The following is a 26,992-nucleotide window of genomic DNA, read 5'->3' as shown; positions in this document are numbered from 1 at the left end:
TAATCTTTGCATCAAAGCCTGACTGGAAAAATAACTTAAAAATCTAGTATTGTCAGACAATGAATGCTTTTCCTTCCTTTGAACTCTAGGCTACCCATAAATAGTGTATGATTAAAAAATGGCATTTTCAATGCTTGTTTCAAGAATAAGCACAATTATTTCTTTGATACGGTTTTTGTGTCTCAAAGCCCAAATATTTATTGATAGTCCTTTAAAAATATTGGTTAGATCAAGGAATATTTAAGAAAGAAAATGCACTGGCCCTAAAAATTCTCTTATCAAGATTACAGAACTATTTCCCAATTTTATGCTTCAGATGCAGTTAATAATATAAAATGGAAGAAAAAAATCTATTCCAGATGCAAACTCTACCAATGATGTTATTCTATATACATTCTGGGTATTTTGAGTTTTTATTTTAAAATTTATTCTGTATAATCTTGTTATGAGCCATACTATAACTGTAAACTACATACTTTTTTTTTGGAGATGGAGTTGCACTCTTGTTGCCCAGGCTGGAGTACAATGGCACAATCTTGGCTCACTGCAACCTCCACCTCCCAGGTTCAAGCAATTCTCCTGCCTCAGCCTCCCAAGTAGCTAGGATTATAGGAGTGTGCCACCACACCTGGCTAATTTTTGTGATTTTAGTAGAGACGGGGTTTCATTATGTTGGCCAGGCTGGTCTCAAATTCTTGATCTTCAATGATCACCTGCCTCAGTCTCCCAAAATGCTGGGATGACAGGCTTGAGCCACCGTACCTGACCTACATACATCTTTTGTAAGCAATAATTACAATAAAAATGTATATTGTTGGCTATTAAAGGTTAGCATAGGTAGAGCTTAGCTAAATGTTGCATAAAAATTATCAGTAGCCCTAAATTTTAAATTAGGGCAGACTTTAAAGAAATCAGATTGAAAGTTAAAATCCAAACTTTCTTTTGTCTTTTGAGATTTTCTTCAGTTATTATAACAACATTTGAAAATAAATGTAGGCCAGGCATAGTGGCTTATGTCTATAATCTCAGTTTTTGGAGGCTGAGGCGGGAAGATTGTTTAAGGCCGTGAGTTTGAGATCAGCATGGGAAACATGGTGAGACCCAATCTCTACAAAATATTTAAAAAAAAAATAAATCGCTAGAGCCCAGGACTTTAAACCTACAGTGAGCTATGATTCTACCACTAGACTGTAGCCTGGGTGACAGAGTGAGTCACTGCCTCAAAGAAAAAAGAATAGAAATGGGGAAATTGTAGCAATTTTATACTAATATTATATCTATCTAGAATGCTGAATTAATGACTCACATACATTGTAGAGGTTTTATACCTGTGGTTCATTGATCTAACTGGTATGATTAAACCTATATTAGGCTGGACTGGTGGCTCATGCCTGTAATCCCAGCATGCTGAGAGGCTGAGAAGGGTGGATCACCTGAGGTCAGAAGTTCGAGACCAGCCTGGCCAACATGGTGAAACCCCATCTCTAGTAAAAATACAAAAATTAGCCGGGCATGGTGGCATGTGCCTGTAGTCCCAGTTACTCAGGAGGCTGAGGCACAAGAATCACTTGAACCTGTGGGGTAGAGGTTCCAGTAAGCCAAAATTGTGCCACTGCACTCCAGTCTGGGTGACAGAGACTGTGTCTCAACAATGAATAAGCAAAATAAACCTATATTCTAACACAAGGTTTATATCAGTCATTCATTAAATTAATACCTATTGACAATCTACTGTATGCTGATGTATGCAAGGCACTTGCTATCAACTGCATAAAGTATAATACCCATGGCAAAAATAAAATAAATGGTCATCAACTTTGTTTCTCACATATTTCAAATTGTGTATAAACTGTATTCTGTTACTGATTTTATGTCATATTTTACTAATGTAATCCATATTGTTCTTTGTTGATTTGTATCCGTATTCCCTGAATAGATAGATAGCATATGAAAGGCTTGAAATTAAAGCCTCATATTTAATAACAATTTTAAAATATCACTTCTTAGTTGTTGTGGAAAGAAGGCTGACATAAAGAAAATGAAGAGCCGGGGGGAGATTCCTTCATTACAAATAAACATCTCTAAACAACTGCAAAATAATTCTTCCATACTACCCACTATTGCCACAGGAACCTCGTAACAGGGAATTTTCAAAACAAACAACATAAAACACGCAGAACATAATATGATTGATTAAGGAGCCACAGCATCAACCTCACGCCATCAGCAACGGCCAATTGCATACCTGCCACCAACAGAGGGCTAAGGTTTTTGGTATCCAAGGAGAAAAAACAAGGAAGCATTTTAAACTGTACTAGATTAGAAGAAGCATTTGGGAGAAACTATAAAATTATGAGCATAACACTTTTAAAAGAAGGGGATCATGGGAGAAGAACTGTCAGCCCTAAAAGAGGAAGGTTGGCATGTATGTAATTGAAAAATGACAGGACATTTATAGCATTGTCTGTTGTGGGTCTTCCTTTGTCACAAGAGCAGACATCAGAGAAAACAAAACTGGGCTGAGCTCTGCTCTAACATGATATGTTTTCTAATTACAGAAACCTCAACAGTATGAGCTGCTGAGTAAACCAGAGTTATCACGTAGGGTAGAAAGAAAAATCTGAGATTTGCACTAAAATGGAAAGTTTTCTTTACTTACTGGAAGACCAAGGGGTCCTCTGTCACCCTTTTGACCTGGTTCACCCTTCAATCCTTTAACACCATTTAACCCTGGTTCACCCTAAATGCAAAAGCAAATGCCAATTTTGGTTGCTATTATGGGTGTTTAAACTGTGAGAGAAGAGAGCCAGTCTCTGAAATAGTTGCAGATTCCAGTTTTAGGAAACAGCAGAGTCAGGCTAGATTTGTCTTGCACCAAACATTAATTTTAAACATTAAAATAGTTACTAAACTGACAACAATTAACATTCTAGAAATCAAAACTCCCAAGAAAGTGTCCTCCTTACAATAAAAATTTGTATGACTGAATTCCTAAATTTTTCAGTTCTATCTCAAGGAAATTCACGTTATACCACATTTTTATGATCAAATACAATCGAGTTAGAGGATGCTGAAGAAGATTTGGCCAAAAAAAAAAAAAAAAACCCACTCTGCTGGAATGGAAAACTGGAATATGCAGGACAGGGTTATAGACAGATATTTTAAGCCTTTAAGCATTTTGCCCAAGGGAATGAGCTAAAAATGTAGCAGCTGCTGTTTGAAGTAATGCCATTTAGCAAGTCCTCATTCACTGCCCCGGCCAAGTCAGATCCCTACATGGACCAATCACCAAATCACCAATCCCAGGAGAAAATATGAAGATCAAAGAACTTAAATGTAGTTTTATTAACTGTCCATCTGCCCAATGTTAGAAAAAGCATGAATTTAACTGAGGGTGACATTACAAAAGACATAAGAAATGATAAAATTTTTGACTCTATTTTTAAAAATCAAGAAATACAGCACACCTATTTTTCATCAGTAACAGCATGGGAGATATCAAGTTCTGACCTGTATACTTTTCAACTTTTACCTGTAGGCATTAATTTGTCGAGAAGATCTTGAAGGACTTGTGAAAGAAGGATGATTTCAGATACAAATGCCCTGTAGAGTCTTGCTGGGTGGGGGCGGGAAGGGGCGAGGCTATACTCACATGGCAGAAGTGGTTTTTAACCTGGGTAGTATTTACTCAACTTGCCTGATGATGAAACTCAGTGTAGTCCTTGTTAAACAAAGAGTTCAGGGCCCCACCCAGTTCCTGGGAGCACAGAAATGGGTATCTTTAATAAGCCTCCCAGGTGATTCTTATCAGGAAATTCTGGGAAACGCTGAGCTAGATTCATGCATGGAATCATGCTATATATGTCAACTTTCAAAGGGGGTCGAAAAGTGATGAACACATTGGCATGGCATAAACAATTTTCAGGATTTTGAAGATAGGATGCAGCCACTATAGCAAGTCCGAATGTGCTGCTGTTGGTAAGGTGCTATTCTGGGAATGCTATGATTGAGGACACAATATTAAGGCCAAGACCCAATAGTCAGTGACTGATTTGAGCTCCATGGCTTGCATGTGTGTGCACTTTCAGCAAGTGGCCTTGTGAGGTCCTTGAGGTTAAATCCAGTGACAGAAAGACCGAATTTCAAGTCTGGACCTAAGTTCAGTCCCAGATCTGTTATGAACTAGCTGTGTAATTTGGGGCAGATAACCTAAACTGTTCAGGCCTGTAGTTGATCATCTATAAAATCAGGGAACTTGCATAGATACCTATGAGGTCTTTTCAACTTCATAATTATCTGAAACTTATGATTCAAGTAAACATTGAAGTTGTATGGACAAAATGTTGCATTTTAGAAATCAAAAGCATCTTGGGCATCTCTTAATCCAATGGTGATGGCATATCTGAATCACTTATGAAATTAAATATCTTGGTGGCATTATCCTTAGTCATTATGACAGGCTGGTGTTTGGTGGCATCTTAAAATCCAAGAGTAGGAAGTCTTGATTTAGTCCAGATGGGGAAAAAGGCCCAGAGAGATTAAACGATACTAAGATCACAAAGCTGATAGATGAGGCTCTCTTTTGACCACCCCACCAGATAGTGCTCTCATCCCAAAGTCTAATTCATGCTTCTGAGATACTGTTACTCACTGGCCTTACCAGTAAGGTAGTCTAAGAAGAATAAAGAGGTGTGAACTTCTCCTATTCTTGGATGTCACCTGCCTGACTGGGAAAAGGAAACCCAGATTTTCTGAGTCAGACCAATACCTGCCACCACCGCTGGAGCTGGGTGGGCCAAAGGGAGCCAGCCCCGCCAGAGGAGATGGTGGCCTGTCTCTAGGCTTTGTGACACTGGTGCCAACATTGCAACATTGCCTTTATGTGTCTCCCCAGCCCCTACCTTTTAGTTGCACCACTCACTACAGAGGCACTCTCAGGAGTTCATAAACCTTCTTTCAAGCAGCCTTGAGGATGAGTTATAGAATTTTTCTGTTCAGAACAAAGTATCACATAGCAACAGTAACAGCTGTCTTTTGATATTTATCAATAGCTGCACCAGATATTTTGCTAAGTGTTTTATAATCATACCTCATTAAGTTAACACAGCACTGGGCCAGATGCGATGGCTCACACCTATAATCCCAGCACTTTGGGAGGCCAAGGCGTGTGGATCACCCGAGGTTGGGAGTTCGGGACTAGCCTGACCAACACGGAGAAACCCTGTCTGTACCAAAAAAGTACAAAAATTAGCCAGGTATGGTGGCACATGTTTGTAATCCCAGCTACTCAAGAGGCTGAGGCAGGAGAATCCCTTGAACCCAGGAGGGGGAGGTTGCAGTGAGCTGAGATTATGCCATTGCACTCCAGCCTGGGCAACAAGAGCAAAACTCTGTCTCAAAAAAAAAAAAAAGTTATCACAGCACTGTAAAGTGAGTTACCTAGTTGAGTAAATAAAGGATCAGAGGGTCCATAGTCTGCTCATGGTGATACAGCCTGGCAAGACTGAGATTAGAACATAGGTCCTCCTCATGCATGCTCCCTGAAAGGGGCAGCTTGTCTTTCAGGGCTTATTTTAATCCTCCAGGATGTCCTCGTAGTCTACGATAAGGCAAAGGACAGGTGGAGACCATCTTCATGATGCAAGCTACACTAATTCTGACAAAGAGGAGCTCTTCTCCATTGTTCTCTCTTTAATGCAAAAGTGTAGAAGGCATGTAAGTGATTTGATCTTCTTCCCAGTATAGCACACCTGAAATGCCCCACCCCCTTCTAGACCAATAACCTTTGGGAGAGTACAAAATTAAGATGCTGAAGAAGCAAACCATTTAGATGTGGTATGAACTATATGGCAGGTAAGAAACATCAATTAATAGCATTCAAATATGCAGCTAGAGTCACCATTAAAAAAAGCATCTAGACTAGTCTGAGAATGTCATCAGATTCACTTCTAAATGGTAGACTTGAGTACATTATGATTTGTAATTTAAGAAGCTTACATAGTGACCAGGAAAAAGGCAAAACGAGGAATAATTTATCTCCAGGTGATATCTCTTAAATTTGTTATAAGTCATTTTGTGTTATGAGATTTAAACATCTGGATGCTTAAAGGCTCAAAGATTATCAACATTACTTGACAAATAAATAAGACAGGACAGACATGCTTCTGTCATGCTTCTCCACGATTATCAAGGAAACAGAAATCAAATAAGGGATTTGTTGGATTACCTTTGGTCCAGGAAGTCCATGAGGTCCCTGAAAATGGAAAACAGAGCTTTTAATTAAGAATTGATTCACTGTTTCCCAGCAGAAGTGAATATTATATCAAGTAACAAAAGAGATGTAAAACAAGAATCTTCTTGTTTGAGCTATAGCTAGAGGCAGGCGAGTGGATGTTATTTATTACCTACCAAAAGTTCCTTCCAGCTCTTGGATTGCTCTGTAATAGGAAATTCATTAATAGCCATTCTGTCTGCTAATACCTTTGAGGAGGAAGAAATCTGCCAGGGATACATGGAAGAAAGAAGTGGGGAAAATATTCTGAACTCAAATTACCATTAAAAAATCTGAGTGGAATACATGAGATATTTCAAGAGTTTAACTAAAATAAAAATATGACTTCAAAGAGAAATTTGCCAAAGAGAAGGCCCAGACTTTAGGTGCCAGGGAAGAGGAGACATTTTCTATTAACTCCTCCAGACCCAAGGTGTTGAAGAATCTAAAGGAGACTAGTGAGGAGATGACACCCAAGTTTGGGATTCTGTAGCATCATTTATTTAGTTTAAGATTAAAGAAAAGATTATTATGTAGGAAAGCTAAGCTTTATTATTTACATTGCATTTATTTTTACAAAACAAATTCTTCAAGGCTCCTGTAATAATTATTGGTGGAAGAAAATCATAATACATGCATGAATCAAGATTACAAAATGTGTATTTTGTAGAAAATCTAAATAGAGAGACTAGTCAAGTTAACTAAGCTTACTGTGGATTGCTGTAAACTTTTCAAGTGTTTTAAACTATTTGGAGAAAGGAATATTTAAATATTTGTCAGTAAAATTATAAAACTGCAGAAAAAAGTTTTTATTGAGCAATGACTAGATATTTGTTGCATATGTCCACATTAGAATAATATTTTTCTTTTCGGTAAGTTTCAGATAAACATTTTCAGGAAAAGGCTGTTACTTTATCAGGTATTCTTATCTCATTTTAATAAGGGTTTAAAATTCCTGTAAACTAATTAATTTTATGATATGAACAGGATATAGCATTTTCTAACTTAATCTATCTTACAGTAGAGGGAGTATTTTTAAAAAGCTGAAAGTATGTCATTTGCTTAATTCTTAATGAACCATCTGGTTTTAAGAAAATAAGGTCACATCAGGCAAGGTAGCTAAAACCTATAATTCTAACACTTTGAAAGGCCAAGGTGGATATATCACTTCAGCCCAGCAGTTCGAGGCCAGCCTGGGCAATGTGGTGAAACTTCATCTCTTCAAAAAATACAAAAATTAACTGGGCATGGTTGGTGGCATGTGCCTGTAGCCCCAGCTACTCGGGAGGCTAATGTGGGAGGATCACCTGAGCCCAGGAGATAGAGGTTGCAGTGAGCCATGATCATGCCACTGCACTCCAGCCTGGGCGATAGAGTGAGACCCTGTCTCAAAAAAAAAAAAAGAAAGAAAAAAGAAAATAGGGTCAATAATAACTGTTTATGTTATGCAATAGAAATGGAGCTAGTCAGAAATGGATGACTAGCTACCTTCTGTGGCTTATCATTCCAATAATGTTCTTTCTTAGAGTGCAATGGGTGGGAAGAGTGACCACAATTTACTTATTCTGTAATACTGAAGTCTTTTGATTTATTAACACCTTAGAGACACACATCTAGCCTGCCTGACTGGATCCTATTCTGCCCCAGTCAAAAGCACTTGAAGCTCTCTGCCTTTGACATTCTAACCTTAACACAACTGTCACTGGTTTGTCATTTAGAGAATTATACTTGCTTAATGACTGCCTTCCTCACTGGACCTCAGTTCCTTGAGGGCAGAGTCACTGTCTCCATTGGCCACTGCAAGACGCCTGCAGCTAGCACTGGCCCTGGCTCAGTGAATCGATCAAAGTACCATAAAAGTGAGAAGGAGAAGATCTAACAATATAATCTGTGGAAGGAAGCTTCAACTTTTATCATAATATTTTACAAATATTCTTCTTAAAAATTGACACATAATAACTATATATTTATGGATACAATGTGATGTTTTGATGCCATATATAAAAATGTTTTATTGAACATTTCATTAAAGAGTTCAAACTTCAACGTTTGTAAGAAACATTCTTTAATGGCTATTAATATTTTATTTTTTTATTTTTTGAGATAGGGTCTCAATGTCTCCCAGGCTAAAGTGCAAGGGCATGATCACAACTCACAGCAGCCTCAGCCTCCCTGGGCTCAGATGATCCTCCCACCTCAGCCTTCTGAGTAGCTGGGACTACACGAGTGCACCACCATGCCCAGTTAATTTTTGTATTTTTTGTAGAGATGGGGTTTCACCATGTTGCCCAGGCTGGTAACTACTGACCTCAAATGATCTGCTCGCCTTGGCCTCCCAAACTGTTGGGATTACAGGCATGAGCCATTGTGTCCGGTCGATTCTTAATCTTATTCTACTGGTATCAGGTTAGAGCAGCGACTGGATAAAATGATTTGCCAGCGTTTATGCTGTAAGTTTATTGTAGAGCTTGCTAGATCTGTCTGTCTTTCCTCACCTCTGTCATAGAAGAGAACTACTCTATCTCTTCCCAACATATATGTTTGGGAGAGTGAAAGACAACATGGTAAAGTTAGTATATCTCAGAGCACCTGGTATTTTCCATCATTCCACAGAGAGTAGTACAAAATGCAAGCTGGCTGTTTAGAGGGATGTGTTCATGTTTTCCCAAGTAGCATGCTCATAAATAAGCAACTACATTTTAGAAAAAAGGGAAACTTACCATGGGGCCAGGTGGGCCATGGGGACCTGGTGGGCCTGGTGGGCCTATGATCTATATGTTCAAAAAATAAAAATGTATTTGGTTATTTCATTTAGATAAGGCAGTTCAACTTGAATCTTGTGCTGGGGTTCTGCTAAGACCATTAGTAGTTGCAGAGGAAGAAAGATACTGAAATAAGCGATGTGTTTGATTCTCTAGATTTAGAAATTCCCTTGTGAGAATAAAAAAAAACTCCAAAAAAAGTTCTACAAAAGCCAGAATAAATCAAAAGTATGTTAAAAGAAAAGGAAGCAACTAATTACCAAGAAATGCTATAATGTCACTGCTATCAAACTCAAATATTTCACTAAGCATAAGGAGGGCTCTGGAGAAACTAACAAGCACGTTCTATATTCACGAAGATCTATCTATTGTTACGAGAAAACCATTGATTTTTTCCTTAGAATTAGACAGTCCTCTGAAAACCTGCTTCTTCCTCAGACCTCTGAGATACTTTGTCTGCCACTATGCAAGGCTGATGAATGTTTCTCCTACAATTTGACAAACCAAGAGGTTTAAGGTCTTTGTGATGTTGTTCAGCCACCTGGCAGAGGTGGAATAGGTAAATAACAGGTCAGCATGTGAGAAGGTTCAGGAACCACGGAAGTTCAGCCACCACGGACTTACAGAAGGACCCTGTGGACCCGGCATTCCAGAATCTCCTTTTTCTCCTTTCATTCCATTGGCTCCCTATAAATAACCATTAAGTAAATTTATTTCCAACATAAGAGACAACTGAATTTTCTCCCCAACCCCATTGTTCTCTTCATATTTTATAACATTATGCACTTGCTACAGAAAAAAGAGATTTATCTCCTTGCCTAGCTTAAAAAAGCAAGTTCATTAAAATCCCTAGGATTATGGGTGATATGTAAAATAAAATGCAGAGTAAATAAAAACTAGTTTGAGCTTGATTGGTTAAAGTTCTACAGTGTTAAATATATATTGAGTTATAAATGTTGTATCTTTTATGGTGGTGTGCAATTTAAACAGCGAAGGTAAGTCTTTTAGGTTTTACTGATGTTTACATACTTCTTTGTTTTATAAAAAAGTCAAAGGCAGTGGAGTTTACTGCATTTTTTAAAACAATTTTACATTTTCTCCTCCAAATTCTCAGTAAGAATTATGAGGAAAACCATAAAACACTATCACATAGGCTCATACACACAGAGGACACTTTCCAGAGTAATTTGTTTTTTAATTGTAATTTGTTTTTTAAGTTAAATATTTTTTGGCTCGTTTCTTTATTATGGTCTATTTTATAATGACCAGTAACCACCATCTTATGCATACTAAATTAAAGTGGCCAACTATGTTTATTTTATTATCTTCTAGGGAAAACAATTCAGGAAAACATAAAGGCTTACTTTATAATTCATTTGGTTACATGCTTTACAATTTGAGTTCCCTAGAGTAATTAACCAATAATACCTCAAATATTTCAAAATAAAAATATCAGATGAACCACTAGATGAGATTGCAGCTAATAATATAACTGTTTTCTGATTGTTTAATTGATCTTAATAAGAACATAATATAAAAGTATAAACATACCGGTAATCCAGGAAGTCCAATTCCTCCTTTTTCACCTGGCATACCTGGGTCCCCCATGTCTCCCTTTGAGCCTTTGAATCCCTAAAAATGATAGGTAGGGTTGGCACGTAAGCAGCATACTGACCCCTGATAGTTACATCCTAGGGAAAATAGAATTCTGGATCAATTTGGTTGATAGGTGGGTTCAATGTTGAGATGAGTCTGATTTTTGTTTTTAGGTAGAGTTATTCCTTACAGCAACTTTCTACATGCAATCAATACTATTTCCCCTTGAAATGAAATATATTAAGTTATATTAGGCTATTTAAGTACGAAAAACCAGGTTTTTCATGAACTTAGGTTTTGACATAATTTCTCCTGATTTTATATTTTTACCCGGCAGCTAATTCTATCTCACCAGATCTGAAAACAACTTAATACATTTAATTCTCAATAGTACAGGATGTATTTTGAACCAGGACCTAGTGTTATATAATAACAAATACCCAGACAAATTTTTCTCATCTCCACCTACTATACTCCCTTCCCTCCTAACTGCAGGCAGAAGTTCCGGTCACCATCAGTGTTCAATGGTTCAATCTAAAGACTGGTAAATCATTGGATCATTTGCTGCACACTAATGCTCAATCAATGCTTAAAAGTACAACAACCTCTTCACAGTGTTCTTATTTTGTTCTCATGATATCTCTATGAGGTGAGCCAGAATGTTGGTTTTATGCTCCTTTTACAGTGAGGAAATGGATAAATGTGCATTATGAATGTTAAAGAATCTGAATTTTGGATTTTTTTTTTTTTTTTTTTAAGACAGAGTGTCTCTCTGTCACCCAGGCTGGACTGCAATGGTGCGATCTCGGCTCACTGCAACCTCCAGCTCCTGGGTTCAAGCCATTCTCCTGCTTTAGTCTCCCAAGTAGCTGGGACAATAGGCATGTGCCACCATACCCAGCTAATTTTTGTATTTTTAGTAGAGATGAGGTTTTACCATGTTGGTCAGGCTGGTCTCAAACTCCTGACCTCAGGTGATCTGCCCACCTTGGCCTTCCAAAGTGCTGGAATTTATTAAATAAAATTTAATAAATTTTATTAAAAATTATTTGTGGAGAAAGATTATTTATGGAAAGGAACTTTTCTTGTTAACTGTACCAATTTCACAGCACCTAGTCCACAATTACCCACTGGGTGGGTAGGTGCCTGAATGAATGGATAGATCTTACTGGTTAATCAGACCCGGATATTTTTTAGGGATCTAGTGATAGAGAGCAGCAGGATGGCAACCCACTGGACTTGGTGACAGAAGAAAACCTTGCAAAGCCTATAGAAAAAAAAAAAAGCAAGCTACTCTATCTGTAGGGGCCTTATTGTATATCATTATGCATGTCAAATTAATTACTTATAATGACCAATGGTGAGATAAGTAACATAGATTTTAAAATTCTATGTGATCTATGATATAGCAAATCATCTAGAGTATCTTTGTTTTTTATCACATGTTCATTTAATATGGCATTATATTATTTAAACATATAACTCTGATATTAAAAAATAACATCTCCTAAACCTAATTTTCCTATCTAATACTTTCTTCTGAGGAGTGTATGTTCACTAAGTGCATTAAGAATCCTTTTGGTTAAAGGAAGAAAAGAAAAAAAGAATCTTTTTGATTTCTTATGATTTTCCTGATTTTAGCCATTTCTTGAGCAAATAATGGAAACAGAGAAAACACTAAAGATCTTAAAATGAATCCTTTTGATTCCATTCCAAATTCTGAATACTGTCTATGTTCTCCAGCTCAGATTCTTTTAGGGCAGGTGTTGCCAAACCATGGCTCACAGGCCAAATCCATCCCAGGGATTATTTTTGTACAGGGTGAATGTTTTTTAAAAAATGCTAAGAGGTGTTAACCAAAAAATAAAGTAAAATAAAAAGGAAACTAGAAAATGTCAACATAGACTGTATGTGGCCTGTAAAGCCTAAAGCATTTACTATCTGGACCTTTATTAACAAAGCTTGCTAACCTCTGTTTTAGGGGGAACTCTCAGAGATATACCACCATACTCTGCAAAGCTACAAGTGCCCTGCTTGTTTCTGTATTTTCCAAGGATCTAGAGATTAGGTGTCATCTTTATTTGGGAAAAGAAAACATTGTCTAAATAAGGCATATAGGCAAGATTTAGTTTTGTGGAAACTATGGTCACTGATTTTAATTTTGATATATTTGTATTCACTGATGAAAATTAGGCTATTTTTACTAACTTGGTAATGATTTTACAAGTCTATTAAAAATTTGCAGAGTCACTGGTAGGTTGATATAAAGTATTAAGAACAAAACTTAAGTATTATATGGCTTAGATGTTTCTGCAAAGAAAACTGATGTCTAATTTCAAACTAATTGCTTTTTAGAGTCAATGAAGTCTCTAGAACAAATGGTTAAAAGAAAGAGGGTATCAAATATCAACACTCATGACATTTTGGCTTCAAACCTACAATAAAAGTAGCCATCAAGAATGATGCTTTAAATAAAGGCATATGCCTTTGAAAATTACCTGCTCTCCATCCACTCCTGGGATTCCTGGAGATCCTTGCTCTCCCTGTTAAGATAAAAATAGATGACCCACCTCCATTTCTCATTAGTAACATCCTACACTACATAAAAAAATGATGCTAGTTGGTTAACAGGACAATTTGACTTTCAGCAAATGCATCATAACCTGAGAATATTTTATTGTAGCACATACCTAAACTAAGGGAAGTAATAATCTTTCTTTGAGACTATGCATAGTATTCATATATAGCTAAGATCCAGTGCTTTTAGTGTTTTTATTTTTTGTCTGTGTGAGAGGCTAAAAAGAGTGGTCAAAGAAAACTGATAGACATAATTTGATAACTGTCCATATCCTATAGTAACAACCTATGTGCCTCAGTTAATTTTTTTCTCCATATAATATCTGTATGATTTCTCTCTCCAATTTCAGTAAAAAGGAAAACATTAACAGTTAACCTAAAAAAATAAAATGCAAAACCTCATGAATTTGCAACAGTATTTTAATTGGCACAGTTCGAACAGTTAGTTACAAATTCATGATTGTGAGTGTAGAAATTCATGATTGTGAGTGTGCAATTTCCAGAAAACCCTCACTGAAGGATGTTAGAAATCAGATATCTTAATCCATGTAAAATTACTTTTGGATCAATTCAATTTCTTATACTGTGCTATGAATGAACTAAAATTTACTATTCATATTTTGATTTATTAGTATTTTTGACAAACTCAAAACATAGGGTTTTGTTTGCTTTTTTAAACTAAAGATGTTCCATTATAAAGAACTGTATAACATATGCCAGAGAGTTAATTGAACAGCAAATGTTTAGTCACTTTTCAGTTTTGAAAGGTAACTACATAAACAAATTACTTGAAAAGTAAGCATTATTTTATACCAATGAGTCATTTATGTGGATCCCATTACAAATATCCCTGTATCCCACACTGTGGAAACTTTGTAAAAAACAGTTCTTCTGACTGTGAGAGGGCTGCGTCACAGACAGGTTTCCAAGGGAGCTGACCTGAGGCTGTATTTTCTAGAAGGGTCTGTTTGGTAATACTATAAACCACAATATTAAAATGGCTAGAGCTCCTTTCCCTGGTAAAAACTTTAAGAGCTATGAGCTACAGCATGAAATTTGAGCTTTCCAATGTTTAAGGAAGGCATGATCTTGTGGTTCTAAACAAATGAAGGAAGAAAAGGGGTTGGGGAAGGGCCTTTTCTTATTTCAGATTTCCTGCTCTTTGTGGTAGCAGCAAAGTTTATTTTGCCACAAACAAGTCTGCCGAGGTTGGATGCACCTGGCTAAGCCCTAGTTTCATTCCGGGTCTGAATACTTGTCAGCACCATGGGTGCTTTGCTAGGCTTTGCACCTAAGTGCTTTGCTAAGCTTTGCTAGGCTTTTCCCTTTAAAATATGACTCACGAGTGTTTAAAAGAAAAACATAATTCATGAGTTATTCATTTATTCTTCACCCCTCAAATGGGGTTTCTAAGAGTTATTTGATGTGTAAGGAGTCGAACAATTCTTGTATGATAAATAAAGGAGTAAGTTCCCATTCAGTCTGAGTTCCAACATTAGAAGGGGTTCTATACTTGACTCAGGCTACATTTTGCTGTCCCTTGGTCATAGACCAATTATCCCAACCTTCTCAAGGACAGATCATGGAAAACATAAAGGACTATGTCAGCTAACACAAGATCTCAATTATAAGACCATTGTAGGTTGGGTGGGGTAGGGACGATAGTATAGTGGGAAGGATGACAAGGGTAGGAGGTGAGAATGACTCAACCTTTCCTCCATACTGCTTGTCTAGATAGTCATCTGGGCAACTTCTTCCTGTCTTTCAGTGTCAACTCAAAACCACCCTTGACTCTTAAGACTTAGAGGGGCCTTCTATGCACTTACTCTACCTATTAATAATTGCACCTTTACTTGCCTATCTTCCTCCCTAGACTGGAAGCTCCCTATTGGAATGCCTTTCTAGTATCCTTACTAGATACTATTCCTTACCATAGAGTAGAGGTTCAAAAATTACTTACTGAATAATTGAATTAATACATGAGTAGCAATTGGATTATAAAACCAGGGGAATGTAGGTTTTAGTGATACAGATTTTTTATCTAAGAGGTCCTGTTTGCCTTTTTGGGCCAAAGAATGGATGCCTTTGGGGCTTCTTCAGGCCTTTGGGCTGTAGAGAAAAGTCCTAGAAGCTTTTGAGGTTTGTGGGAAATGAGATATGCATTTAGCTTTGGGGACAATTTTGGTTCTGGAGACTTAGTCAACTGGGGAAGTAAAGTAACGTACTTAGACCCTTGGTTGATTCTACACAAAGGAGAAAAGAAACTGCAGATTTCCTTCTAGGATATCTAGTCTAGCTCACCGAGATATTACAGAACGGCAAACCAGGCAGTGTTGCTCACCAATAATAAAAATTATGTGTAGTTTTTTTTTGTGTTATATCTGTTAGGGACCAGCATGTGCTGAAGAAATATAAAGTTAAAAATCCAACACCTTATATTAATGTTATACATGAAATCTGTTTGAAATTAGAATCTATGTTCTAAATGTATAGGCAAGGAGCTCAGTAATACTGTAATTTATATTCCTTTATATAATAGAAAAATAAATTTTCTATATACTAGATTTCTGTTTTTAAGTAACTCAAAAGGGTACAAAAGCTGATACGTGTGCATGTGTGTTATGATAGACTTAGCAAATAAACCGCCTTAAGAAGCATAAACAAAAGATGAATTTTGAAATCACTTGAATCTCCTACAAGAATCCAATGACGAAAGTCATATTTCAACACATGTCGCTCAGTTCTGAAAAGCCAGGATCACTGGCCATGTGTTAATTGATCAAACATGGTTGAATGACTTCAGTCTGGAGGGCTAAAGCCATCAACAAAGTTTAGATATAAGCAAGCAATTCTAGCCTTCTTCTATTTTTAGTTGGTATGTTTCATTAGATGAGATTTAAATGGCAAAATGTCTGACAAAGTATATAATAAAGAATGCATTATTAAAAGAGACTGAAAAATTATTCCCAAACTTTTGATTTGTTAATGCGTCATACTAAAACTTCCCTTACTCTTTTTATTACAAAAACATTAGAAACAAGGATTTTTCTTGGTGTCAAATTTTCTCCAATCCTCCTCTAATTAAATATTTTCTTTTTCTTTCACACACCACATTTCGTGTTTTTTACATTTATAATTTCCCTGGAACTTGTTTTTCCCTTGTTTAATATTCTTTATCTCAATGTCTTCCCCCAAATTAAATTTCTCTCTCTTCTTTTCCTATTTTCCTTTCTTCTTTCTAATTTTTTATCTTCCTTCAGTCCAGACCTCAATTTCTTTTCTTCACTCTCTAAAACAATACTGAAACAATCTCAGCTTCTTCAGCATTTTGTAAGACTGATTTTCAAAGATGCATATACTTAATGTAGCATTCTCTGCACTGTATGTGATAAATGGAAACAAGTAAATAAAGAATAACCTTTGGCCCTTGTAGTCCTTGAGGTCCAGGAGGTCCAGGGGGACCCTAAATAAAGAAAAAGCACAGTTTTTAAAAGTAGTAATTATATGTATTAAAATTCATGCCTTAAGTAATAGGCACACTATACACCTCCCTTATTTCTATTGTAATCAGATATCACCAAATAAAAATGTGCAATGAGGAAAAATTTCACTGGTTACATAATTAGAAAAAAACACCTATTTATATACTAAAATATTAACACATTTTAGGTCAAAATAATACGGAAGGTGCTTTTGGATAGATTTGATAAGGCAATGTAAAATTGCTACCGTGTTCCACATTCATCGTCTTGGGATGAATTATCCTATAAATATTAGCTTCGTTTCTATATACACTCCTTGCCCCTCCACCCCAAAGACTGTGATTTCCCAAATTATTATTCAGATAAGGCCAGAGATTTCTAAGAAAATCAACAATCACTTTTTTCTTGACTTTTTCACTAAGCAGACAAAATGATTCAACTGGAGCAAATGTAAAAGGTTACTAATAAAAGAAAACATGAAATTAAGTATCAGATGAAAACAATGGCTACATTAGTACCATTTTGGCTGGCATGCATCAACACCAAATACAAAACCACACACCACAGAAAGCATGCAATAGGAGTTACCGTGACAGTTAAGGTGGTAATCCTCTGTTGGGAAAATGTATTGATAAAGACAGTTATCTATTTTGTGTGCCACAGTAAAGTAATACATTTGTGAAATAATCAACTTTTTTGAATATGTTTTGGCTAGTCTGGTATCTTATAAGGAGTTGACAAGATACTGAAGATATATTATCCTATCTTCAAAACAGTATAGTTGTAGAGATGTTTAAAAAAATATCTAGAATCCTATTTAAAAAGTTTATGGCTGAAGAAAAAGAAATGTCAAAATTTTAATTCAGCTGATTGAAAAAATAATGCAGTAAAGTTGTAGATGCTACAGGCTTGTCAGTATAATTGTGAACTGAGAAATTTTGCTATTGATGAAAGCTCTATTCTAGATAGCACTTCATTAGAGAAAACTGAAAGACACAACTGCATATTTTTTCTTTTAATCCACAGCTCATTTCTTGCATTAAAATTAACTTTGTACATGTGTGTGTGCCATAACTAAAGATATTAGTTGACATAGAATTAATCTAATTTCTTTTTTTTGCATTCCAATATTTTTTGTGAATTTAATCAGAAAAAAAAATGAGTTTTTTTAAAATTTATTTATTATACTTAAATTCTGGGATACATGTACCGACTGGGCAGACTTGTTATATAGGTATACATGTGCCATGGTGGTTTACTCACCCATCAACCTAATATCTACATTAGGTATTTTCTCCTAATGCTATCCCTACCCTTTCCCCCTACCCCCCGACATGCCCTAGTGCGTGATGTTCCCCTCCCTGTGCCCATATGTTCTCATTGTTCAACTCTCACTTATGACTGAGATGCCACGTTTGGTTTTCTGTTCCCATGTTAGTTTGCTGAGAATGATGGTTTCCAGCTTCATCCATGTCCCTGCAAAGGACATGAACTCATTCTTTTTTGCGGCTGCATAGTATTCCATGGTGTATATATGTCACATTTTCTTTATCCAGTCTATGATTGGTGGGCATTTGGGTTGGTTCCGAGTCTTTGCTATTGTGAATAGTGCTGCAATAAAATATGTGTGCATGTGTCTTTATAGTAGACTGGTACCAAAACAGTTTTAAAGACCAATGGAATAGAACAGAGGCCTCAGAAATGACACCACACATCTACAACCATCTGATCTCTGACAAACCTGACAAAAACAAGCAAGAGGGAAAGGATTCCCTATTTAATAAATGGTGTTGGGAAAACTGGCTAGCCACATGGGGAATGCTGAAACTGGATCCCTTCCTTACACCTTATACAAAAATTAACTCAAGAAGGATTAAAGATTTAAAACGTAAGATCTAAAACCATAAAAACCCTAGAAGAAAACCCAGATAATACCATTCAGGACATAGGCATGGGCAAACACTTCATGACTAACACACCAAAAGTAATTGCAACAAAAGTCAAAATTTGCAAATAGGATCTAATTAAACTAAAGAGCTTCTGCACAACAAAAGAAACTATCATCAGAGTCAACAAGCAACCTATAGAATGGGAGAAAATTTTTACAATCTATCCATCTGACAAAGGGCTAATATCCAAAATCTACAAGGCACTTAAACAAATTTACAAGGAAAAAAACCCCATCAAAAAGTGGGTGAAAGATGAACAGACACTTTTCAAAAGAAGAGATTTATGCAGCCAACAAACATATGAAAAAAAGTTCATCATCACTGGTCATTAGAGAAAAGCAAATCAAAACCACAATGAGATACCATCTCACACCAGTTAGAATGGTGATCATTAAAAAGTCAGGAAGCAACAGATGCTGGAGAGGATGTGGAGAAATAGGAATGCTTTTACAGTGTTGGTGGGAGTGTAAATTAGTTCAACCATTGTGGAAGACAGTATGGTGATTCCTTTGATTCCTTAAGGATCTAGAAGTAGAAATATCATTTGACCTACCAATCCCATTACTGGGTACATACTCAAATAATTAATCTAATTTCAGTAACAAAACACACTGTCTTAAAGTCTGAATCTCTGAAACACAATTCCTAATCCATAAATCATATTTTTGAATTAACATTTTCTGGTCTAGGTTCTGTGCTGAAAGTTCTATGGGGTTGATAATCACTTTATGAAATCACAGAGGGGAGAACATGTTTTTTTAGGGACTCTGTACACAGAGAAATATTATTCAATTACATTCAAACTTGTGGATATCAGTTGAACACCATCCTTCTGTTTTCCACTACTCCACTCCAGTCTCTGATTTGAGCTGTTGTAACTGTGTTTTTTTTTAATTGTTGTAAAAGGCAAAATGTCCGCAAACTGGGGGCAAGGTTATAAGAAAAACATAAGGCCCCAGAATTTTACACCACCATATCTGTGGAACATAATACTATTTACTTTATTCTTCAGGGATTCACCTAAACAAGAATTGGATTTCTAGTTATGAGAAAGCTACTTTTTTTTGTTCCTACAGTGTAGATAAGTCATTTAAACAAGGCTATTAGAAATTTACAGAGTAAAAATAATATCTTTATCATTGCCTTCCAGTTACATATTACTGTTTAACTAGAAAACAGGATCATAAAGACCTAAAAAGGAAAGAGAGCTTGAGATTTGAGCTGAGATTTTCCAACATGTGCCATGTATGAATTCATTTTTCACCTGAACATAATGCTAGTTTTTATTTTTTTTTAATTAACAATAACAACATGTTTAATAATGAGCTGCAAAATAAAAGAATATTATTAACGGTAACTGACCTAACGGAGTTTAAATGATTTTGTTAAATAAGTATACTTGTAAAACTTTAAAATTGTATAGTGTTCTATCCAGCTAATAGAAAAACAAATGACAAGCTGAGCAAACTTCACAAATACATAGTCTTGACCACCATCTGGAAGCACCAGTGTGCAGACACACAGAGAAGTCCTAACGACGTTGGCTCGCTGCGCATTTCTTAAATGTGGCAAATCCAAGTTAAAGCTATACAAACTCAGCAGGATTCTCTCTTGAACTCAGGTAATAATTTGAAAACCAGAATTTTTGGTAGTGATGGAAAAAGACATGCCATTCTCTGGTGAGACATGATATGAAATGGGAGGCATGAACTCCAGAAACTGCAAATTGGGTAATCCCAGCAGCCTGCTTTGTGATTTATTCCCTGAAATGTTTATCTCAATCTCTTTAGAATTAAAGGTTATTTTCTCTCATTTCTCATAATGATGAAAGCTTAAACTCACCCATGATTCATACTAGAGAACAGGTTGAGTTTAGATGGTAATGAGAATTTTTTAAAGAGTCAATTAGGAACAGAAGTTTTACTAATTTGTGGAAATTTAACCACCTTAAATAAAAATAAATAGCTTGTGGCAATGTTTATGTAAATAACAATTTTCAATAGAGGCAACAATATAATTTTATATTTCTAATATGGTATGATTATAACTGCAATATGCTTCTATTTATCTGATCATCCTAGAATATTTTTGGCAGATTGTTTTAAAAGGGGTAATAATGACATAAAACCTGCAAAACTGTAAATATCCATCACTGGTTAGAGAATTAGAAGAATAAATGTCTACCATCTCTTCTCAATCTAATGTAACTAATTTTATTAGGGACTCAATTCACTAGAGCACTATGTTAGGAAAACCAGTAGTTCTGATGTAAAAAAAATAACTATAAGCTATTTGTAAGCATGGCATTTAGTTGAATAACAACCAACCCCTTAAGAATAATAAACCTTAAGGTTGAGACATAAGCATGAACTAGTTGACTAAGATAGATATTGATTGCTTTGTAGTCATACAGAACTAAAGATGAGAAAAAGAAACAGAGATATATCTTTTCATATCGAGATATAGGTGTTGTATTTTTTAAAAAGTACAGTGCTTTTAGGCGTATCAGTAAAAGGTGTTCAGAAGCTCCGAAAAACCACCTTAAGAACAGTATTAGGTTTCATGGACTCACAGGAAAAAAATTATTCCAATAACATCCTCATTTTGCAGATAAGATCAATGAAGTATAGATACATTAAGTGATTTCCCCAAAATGACTCAGCTAATAGAGGGGAGATGGAAATAAGAGATTTGCATTTTAGACTAAGGGTAGCTTGCCTCATGCCAGACCCAGCTCATGCAAAGAACACTTGGAGAACTTGATCACAGTGTTGCAGAAAATGCCAATTATATTGGAGCAGTTCTTGGATGATAAGAAAGTAGCTACCTCTTAAAGGTGGTAGCAGGAATTATGGGGCCATTGGAAGTAGTTCAAGGGCAATTTACAACATGGCTAATAAATTAAGTCTTTAAAAACTTCCTATATTTTCGAAGAACTTTGAAAACATAGTAGGCACACCAAAACTTTGTGTTCTCTGTCTGTCTCCCTTTCGTTCCTTACATAGTTACCAACTTGTGGGGAAAAGGGGACAATTTAGAAAACTAGTTCTAGAACTTGACCATAACCCAGAAGCTACTGCTTGTATCTAATCCAATTACACAGAGGAACACTAATTTAAGCTCTTGACTAAAGATACTGTCCAAGCAACATTTCTCCAAGCAGTAAACATGCTTCTCTTTGCATTTTACCAGAAGAAAAATAATGAAAAGGCCAAAAAATAGGCTGAGCTGAAGAAAGATTAAAAAAAAATGACTTAGTACTTTACTAGTTAAAAATGATGCTTGTAGCAAAGAACCTATAGAAGTAGAGATCTGTCATAATTAGATTGTGTTAGTAAAATGATAAAGATGGAAAAATAATTCAAACAGTTACAAAGTGGCAGAGAAATATTTAAAACAACGAATCTGGCTTACAAGCAAAGAAATGGCTTGTAAATATGAATTAAGTATACTTATTCAACTAGTAACTGTTTACTTAATATTTACATACCTAGACAATATAAGCATAAAATGTCTTTCTGTCACCAAGTTTACAATTTGGTAAGAGCTACGAAGACTAAAATCAACTATGGAGTTTGAATTTAAATGGTAAACCACTGAATCTTCTCTACTAATGTTTAAAAAGATTAAGAGGAAGAACTCACCTGGGCAGCAGCAGTGAATTGTTGTGTAGAATTTATATGGGAAAGAAAGGAAAGAAGAAGGGGATGAACCCAGGCAAAAAGGAGGAGATTTGTATGGATATGATAAAAATGATTATGCCAGGAGAAACTGTGCTGTGGAGAAATGAAAAGTCCTACACAGGAAGGGCATGACTAGAGAGGCTTAAGATGGAGAAGCTTGGGAGTGATAGAGTAAGCAATGGGGGGTCATTACGGTTTCTGAGCAAATCAGAGCTATCGAAGCCATGATCGTTAATAAAAATTAATCTTGGAGTGATACACAGGATGAATGAGAAGGACAAGGAGGCACTAGGGAAAGAGTCATTGGTCAGGGAGCTGTTGCTGTATTAGGCATGAAGTAAACAGGATGTGGACTCAGTTGGGAATGGAAAGAACAGGCAATCTCAAGAGATACTTTGAAAAAGAAAATAGCAGCCCCATGGTGAGACAGAATAAGTGAAGGACTAAGAATAGTTTAAAAATGGCCCTAAAGTTTCTATCCCCCAAAATTCAGATTCATAGTATCACTAACAGAAACCAGTTACTTAAAAAAGGGACTCATTTGGTAGGTAGGAAAGGTAACCAGTATAATTGTGTGAATTGATGGAACTTGATAAGGCATTGATACATCCATAATGGAAATATTCTTGGACAGCTGGGGGTATACACAGATTATATCTGGAGATGAAAGAATTGAGAGCCACAGTGTGGAAGAGCACAGAGGGAGTGACTGTACCAAGAAAAGATCAGACTTGAGGACACCAGAACCTAAGGAATGGACAGAGAAATTAGAAACACAAAGGCGATATGCCAAAGAAGAAAAATCCAAAAAAAAAATGAAATAAAAGTAGAAGGTCAGAGAGACCCAAAAAAAGTTTCAAAAGGAAAGTGGTTTGATATAAATATCACAAAAAAGTCAAGGGCGATGGGTCTAGTGGAGTTAACATATAGGTTATCATTGACCTCTGGAAGAGAATTTGCAACAGAATGATGATAGAGGCTAGAATGCAGGAGTCTACACATGAAAAGAATTAATAGGAGGCAAAGGTGATAGAGACAAGCCAGATAGTCTATTGCTTACTTAATGAGAAGAAAAGAATTGTAACAATAATAAGAAATACTTACAGAGGGCTTACTATATGCCAGGCACTGCTCTAAGAGTATAGTATATATTGTGCCATTTGCTCTTCTCAATAACCTGTGAGGCAGATACTACTTCCACTCTCATTCTGTAGATGGGAAAACTGAGGCACAGAGAAGTGAAATAACTTGCCCTAGGTCACACATTTAGTAAGCAAGAGAGCTGAGATGTGAAAACAGTCAGCTCCAGCCCAGAGGCACAGAGCTGAGATGTGAAAGCAGTCAGCTCCAGCCCCAGAGGCACAGAGCCCTCGATTGCCTTGTCAAGCTCCCTCTGCAAGCAAGGAGGCGAAAATTGGCCACACACACACAAGGTTTATCCCTATAAGGCTTAACTGTATTTGAAGGTGGAAGGGAAAGGAAAGAAGAGATTGAAAAATGCTACAAAATTAAGAAGATAAACTGGGGCAGAGAGAAGGAGATAGGTTCTTGAGAACAGAAAGAAGGGGTGCCTTGAGCAGTGGAGTCCTCTGAGGTTAGAGGTTAAAACTCATATTTGCACACGTTAAAAGGACGTTCTTCAGCATCCTTCTCAGTGTGTGTCGGGGCAGGGAGCAGTCACTTGCCTGTAAGGCTTCGTGGAGGTTGCCATTGTAGTCTATGATCTCAGTGGCTCCTGGATCTCCTTTTTGACCAGGTGGACCCTGTGACAAAAACCAACCAAGGGAACATCATGGGTGTTAGCTTAGCACATAGGGTGGACTGTGGCAGAAACAGGAATAACAACTCACAGCTCTCTCTGACCGTCATTTCCCCCACTAAGGCCCAACTGTACTTTATATATATAAATAATTATGTTCAAAATTTATCCTTATTTCAAAGGAGACAAACCACTTCTTACATCCTGTCTGTGGTAGGGTCAAGATAAGAAATCTAATTTTAAAAATATATACAATTTAATTTTTGAAACTATATTCTGAAAATTACAATATAGACTAATCTGATGTGACCTGTAAAATTTTATTGGCTTTATTCATATTTATTAAAGCATCCTCCAACCTTTTGTTCCTCATCTATACCTCATACATTGCTTCCTCATTCTTTTTTTTGTTTTTTTGTTTTTTTTTTTTTGAGGCAGAGTCTCACTCTGTCACCCAGGCTAGAGTACAGTGGCACAGTCTCTACTCACTGCAACCTCTGCCTCCTGGGTTCAAGCAATTCTCCTGCCTCAGCCTCCTGGGTAGCTGGGATTACAGGCATGCACCACCACACCCAGCTCATTTTTATATCTTTAGTAGAGATGGGGTTTCACCATGTTGGCCAGACTGGTCTCGAACTCCTGACCTCAGGTGATCCACTCGCCTCAGCCTTCCAAAGTGCTAGGATTACAGGTCTGAGCCACTGCGCCCGGCCCTCATTCTTTAAAAAGATAGAACATTGTTCTGTAGAAAAATGCTTGGCTTTCCCATCAGGAATGAATGCCACAAAATTTAAACCAAATAGGGAACAAACAATAGAATATATGTATATTTTTTAGACTGCTACGCTACTTATTAGATCTGCTACCTAATTTCCATTAGTCATGTCCTAATTCCCTGACTTTTTTTTTTTTAAAGACTGTGAATATAAGGGTTATTGCTTTCTTTATAACTGAGTTAATTGAAAAGTGGAAAATTCCATTAGCTAGATGGGTATGGGCTCCTTTAACAGAGGGAAAGGAGATAGGGAGAGTTCTTCAGACCTATTCAAATAAGTTTATTTTATGTTTTGGAATCCCTACACTCACTGATCCTAGTGAGGAAAATAAAGGAGGTAGGGGTGTTTTAGGAATAATTACAGTAGTCTACCTCTAATACTATTATTGAATATTGTTCATACAGATGTCATAAGAATAGCCATGCACACACAAATTCAAATCTGGGCTTGTTGGGAGCAAAAGTTTAGATGGATGAGAGGAACACTCACCCTTGGTCCCTGAGCTCCAGTGTCCCCTTTGTCTCCACGATCCCCCTTTTCCCGTTGGAAAGAGAAAAAACTTAATTAGAAGTGGGGAAGTCTAGAAATCTCTCATCTAAGAATGTATGTACACCATGCAGCAGCACCTTTAACATGAACTTCTGAAGTGAAAAACAATAGCAGACACCACCAAAATGGCAAATGCTTTTTAAAGATGCAGCTTGAAAAGAATTAAAATTCTTTTTTAAAAAAAGACTCCCTTTTCAGGAAATACAGTATCTTGAAATAACAATATATATGGTAACTGTCCCACGAGGTAGGATCTGCAAAAGCAAAACATGGTTTCTATGGCACCCAAAGTAAGCTTTTACCTTGCAGATTGAGCCACGCTCTTCCTTTTACATGAAGAGATTTAAAGCAAAGGGAAAAAGAGCCAACTATTGTGTTGTCTGTCCTCTGAGATGAAAAGTATAGATAACTGGGACAGGAAAGGAGTAGACAGTTCATTCTAGGGAGAATTAGGAAAGGAAGGTCACAGGCTAGGCCTCCCTCTGATGCTGGGGATCTAGGGAAAAGTTCATCCGTGGGTATAGGCATTTTAACACTCAGACTGTGCTGAAGCGGACAGCAGCCAGCTGGAACAGGTTGGCAGGGCTGAAGGTCAAGGGCAGGGCAAACCCAGCTCTCTCTCTTTTTGTCCAGTGCAATATGAAAATTATCTGAAGTTTCATTGATGGTGGCATTACCTCAACTGTAAAGACAGCAGGAATAGTCTAAGCCCACAAAATTCTTAGAAATCTAAACTGAAACTTTGTAGAAGAGATTTGAACCTGTATAGATTTAAAGGTTCTTTAAAACCACCTTAAGTTTATAGGGTCCTTTTTCTGTATAAACTTCAAAGCATTTTTGTACATCTTTCTACAGATTCCTATAAACTGGGTAAGGATGAATGAAGATAAGCAGGAAAAAGGATTATAATTCTTCCCATCCACATTATGCTAATAACATTGATCATAATAAATTTGCTATGAATGAAGCATTAATAATCTTTGCTCTCTGTTTTCTTCATCTTGCACACATTTTTTCCATGATAGTAGCTAATAGCATTTTAAATAACATGATTCTGCTGACCGTATATATGTTATTGCAGATAGTATAAAGAGTATGACATAGAAGAGAATTTCAATTGGCAGCAAAATTTTAATGCAACAAAGGGAGTCAACTAAAAAGCAGAGTATAGTTTGAACATTTATCACAAAGATAGCTGGGAAATAAAAAATAAGATTATACAATACACAATTTAAGGAAAGTTCTTAATTTTTTTCTAAGAAGCTATTTCTATGAAATAGGAAATACAACTTCTCTGAAAGAATTTTCTGAAGCAGAAGACTATGCAAAAACAAGCAAGATGAAACAAACCCATTGTTTTGAAATATCATCATAGAGATACTGCAATCCCTTTTGCAATAATTATTGCAATCCCACTGTATGAAAGAGTTTAATTACAAACATGAAAAACACGCCTCTGTGGCAAATGCAAAAAGCACAGATCTTGAAGGCCTCATGTTATATTTAAATGGTTATCTGGTTACTGACCTTTGACCCCTTTGGGCCTCTAGCTCCTGATTCACCTTGTTTCCCCTATTATAGGAGAATA

General features: G+C 36.4%; 1 protein-coding gene across 1 annotated transcript in view; it reads right to left on the bottom strand.

The window, feature by feature from the left end:
• COL25A1 (collagen type XXV alpha 1 chain) overlaps positions 1–26,992 on the bottom strand; it is a 510,463-nt gene that overhangs the window by 31,111 nt on the left and 452,360 nt on the right. Inside the window, exons 21-30 of the mRNA XM_064384022.1 lie at positions 26,932–26,976; positions 25,345–25,389; positions 24,006–24,083; positions 17,277–17,300; positions 16,625–16,669; positions 13,128–13,172; positions 10,585–10,665; positions 9,658–9,720; positions 8,992–9,042; positions 6,227–6,253 (exon numbers count right to left, since the gene is read on the bottom strand). Coding sequence (XP_064240092.1) covers positions 6,227–6,253; positions 8,992–9,042; positions 9,658–9,720; positions 10,585–10,665; positions 13,128–13,172; positions 16,625–16,669; positions 17,277–17,300; positions 24,006–24,083; positions 25,345–25,389; positions 26,932–26,976 — 504 coding nt within the window. The remainder of the gene's footprint in view (positions 1–6,226; positions 6,254–8,991; positions 9,043–9,657; positions 9,721–10,584; positions 10,666–13,127; positions 13,173–16,624; positions 16,670–17,276; positions 17,301–24,005; positions 24,084–25,344; positions 25,390–26,931; positions 26,977–26,992) is intronic.

Source organism: Aotus nancymaae, unplaced genomic scaffold, assembly GCF_030222135.1.
Source record: "Aotus nancymaae isolate 86718 unplaced genomic scaffold, 86718_ANA_hifiasm-v0.15.2.pri h1tg000033l, whole genome shotgun sequence".
Lineage (NCBI taxonomy): Eukaryota > Metazoa > Chordata > Mammalia > Primates > Aotidae > Aotus > Aotus nancymaae.
This window is presented reverse-complemented; position numbering and strand designations above follow the sequence as displayed.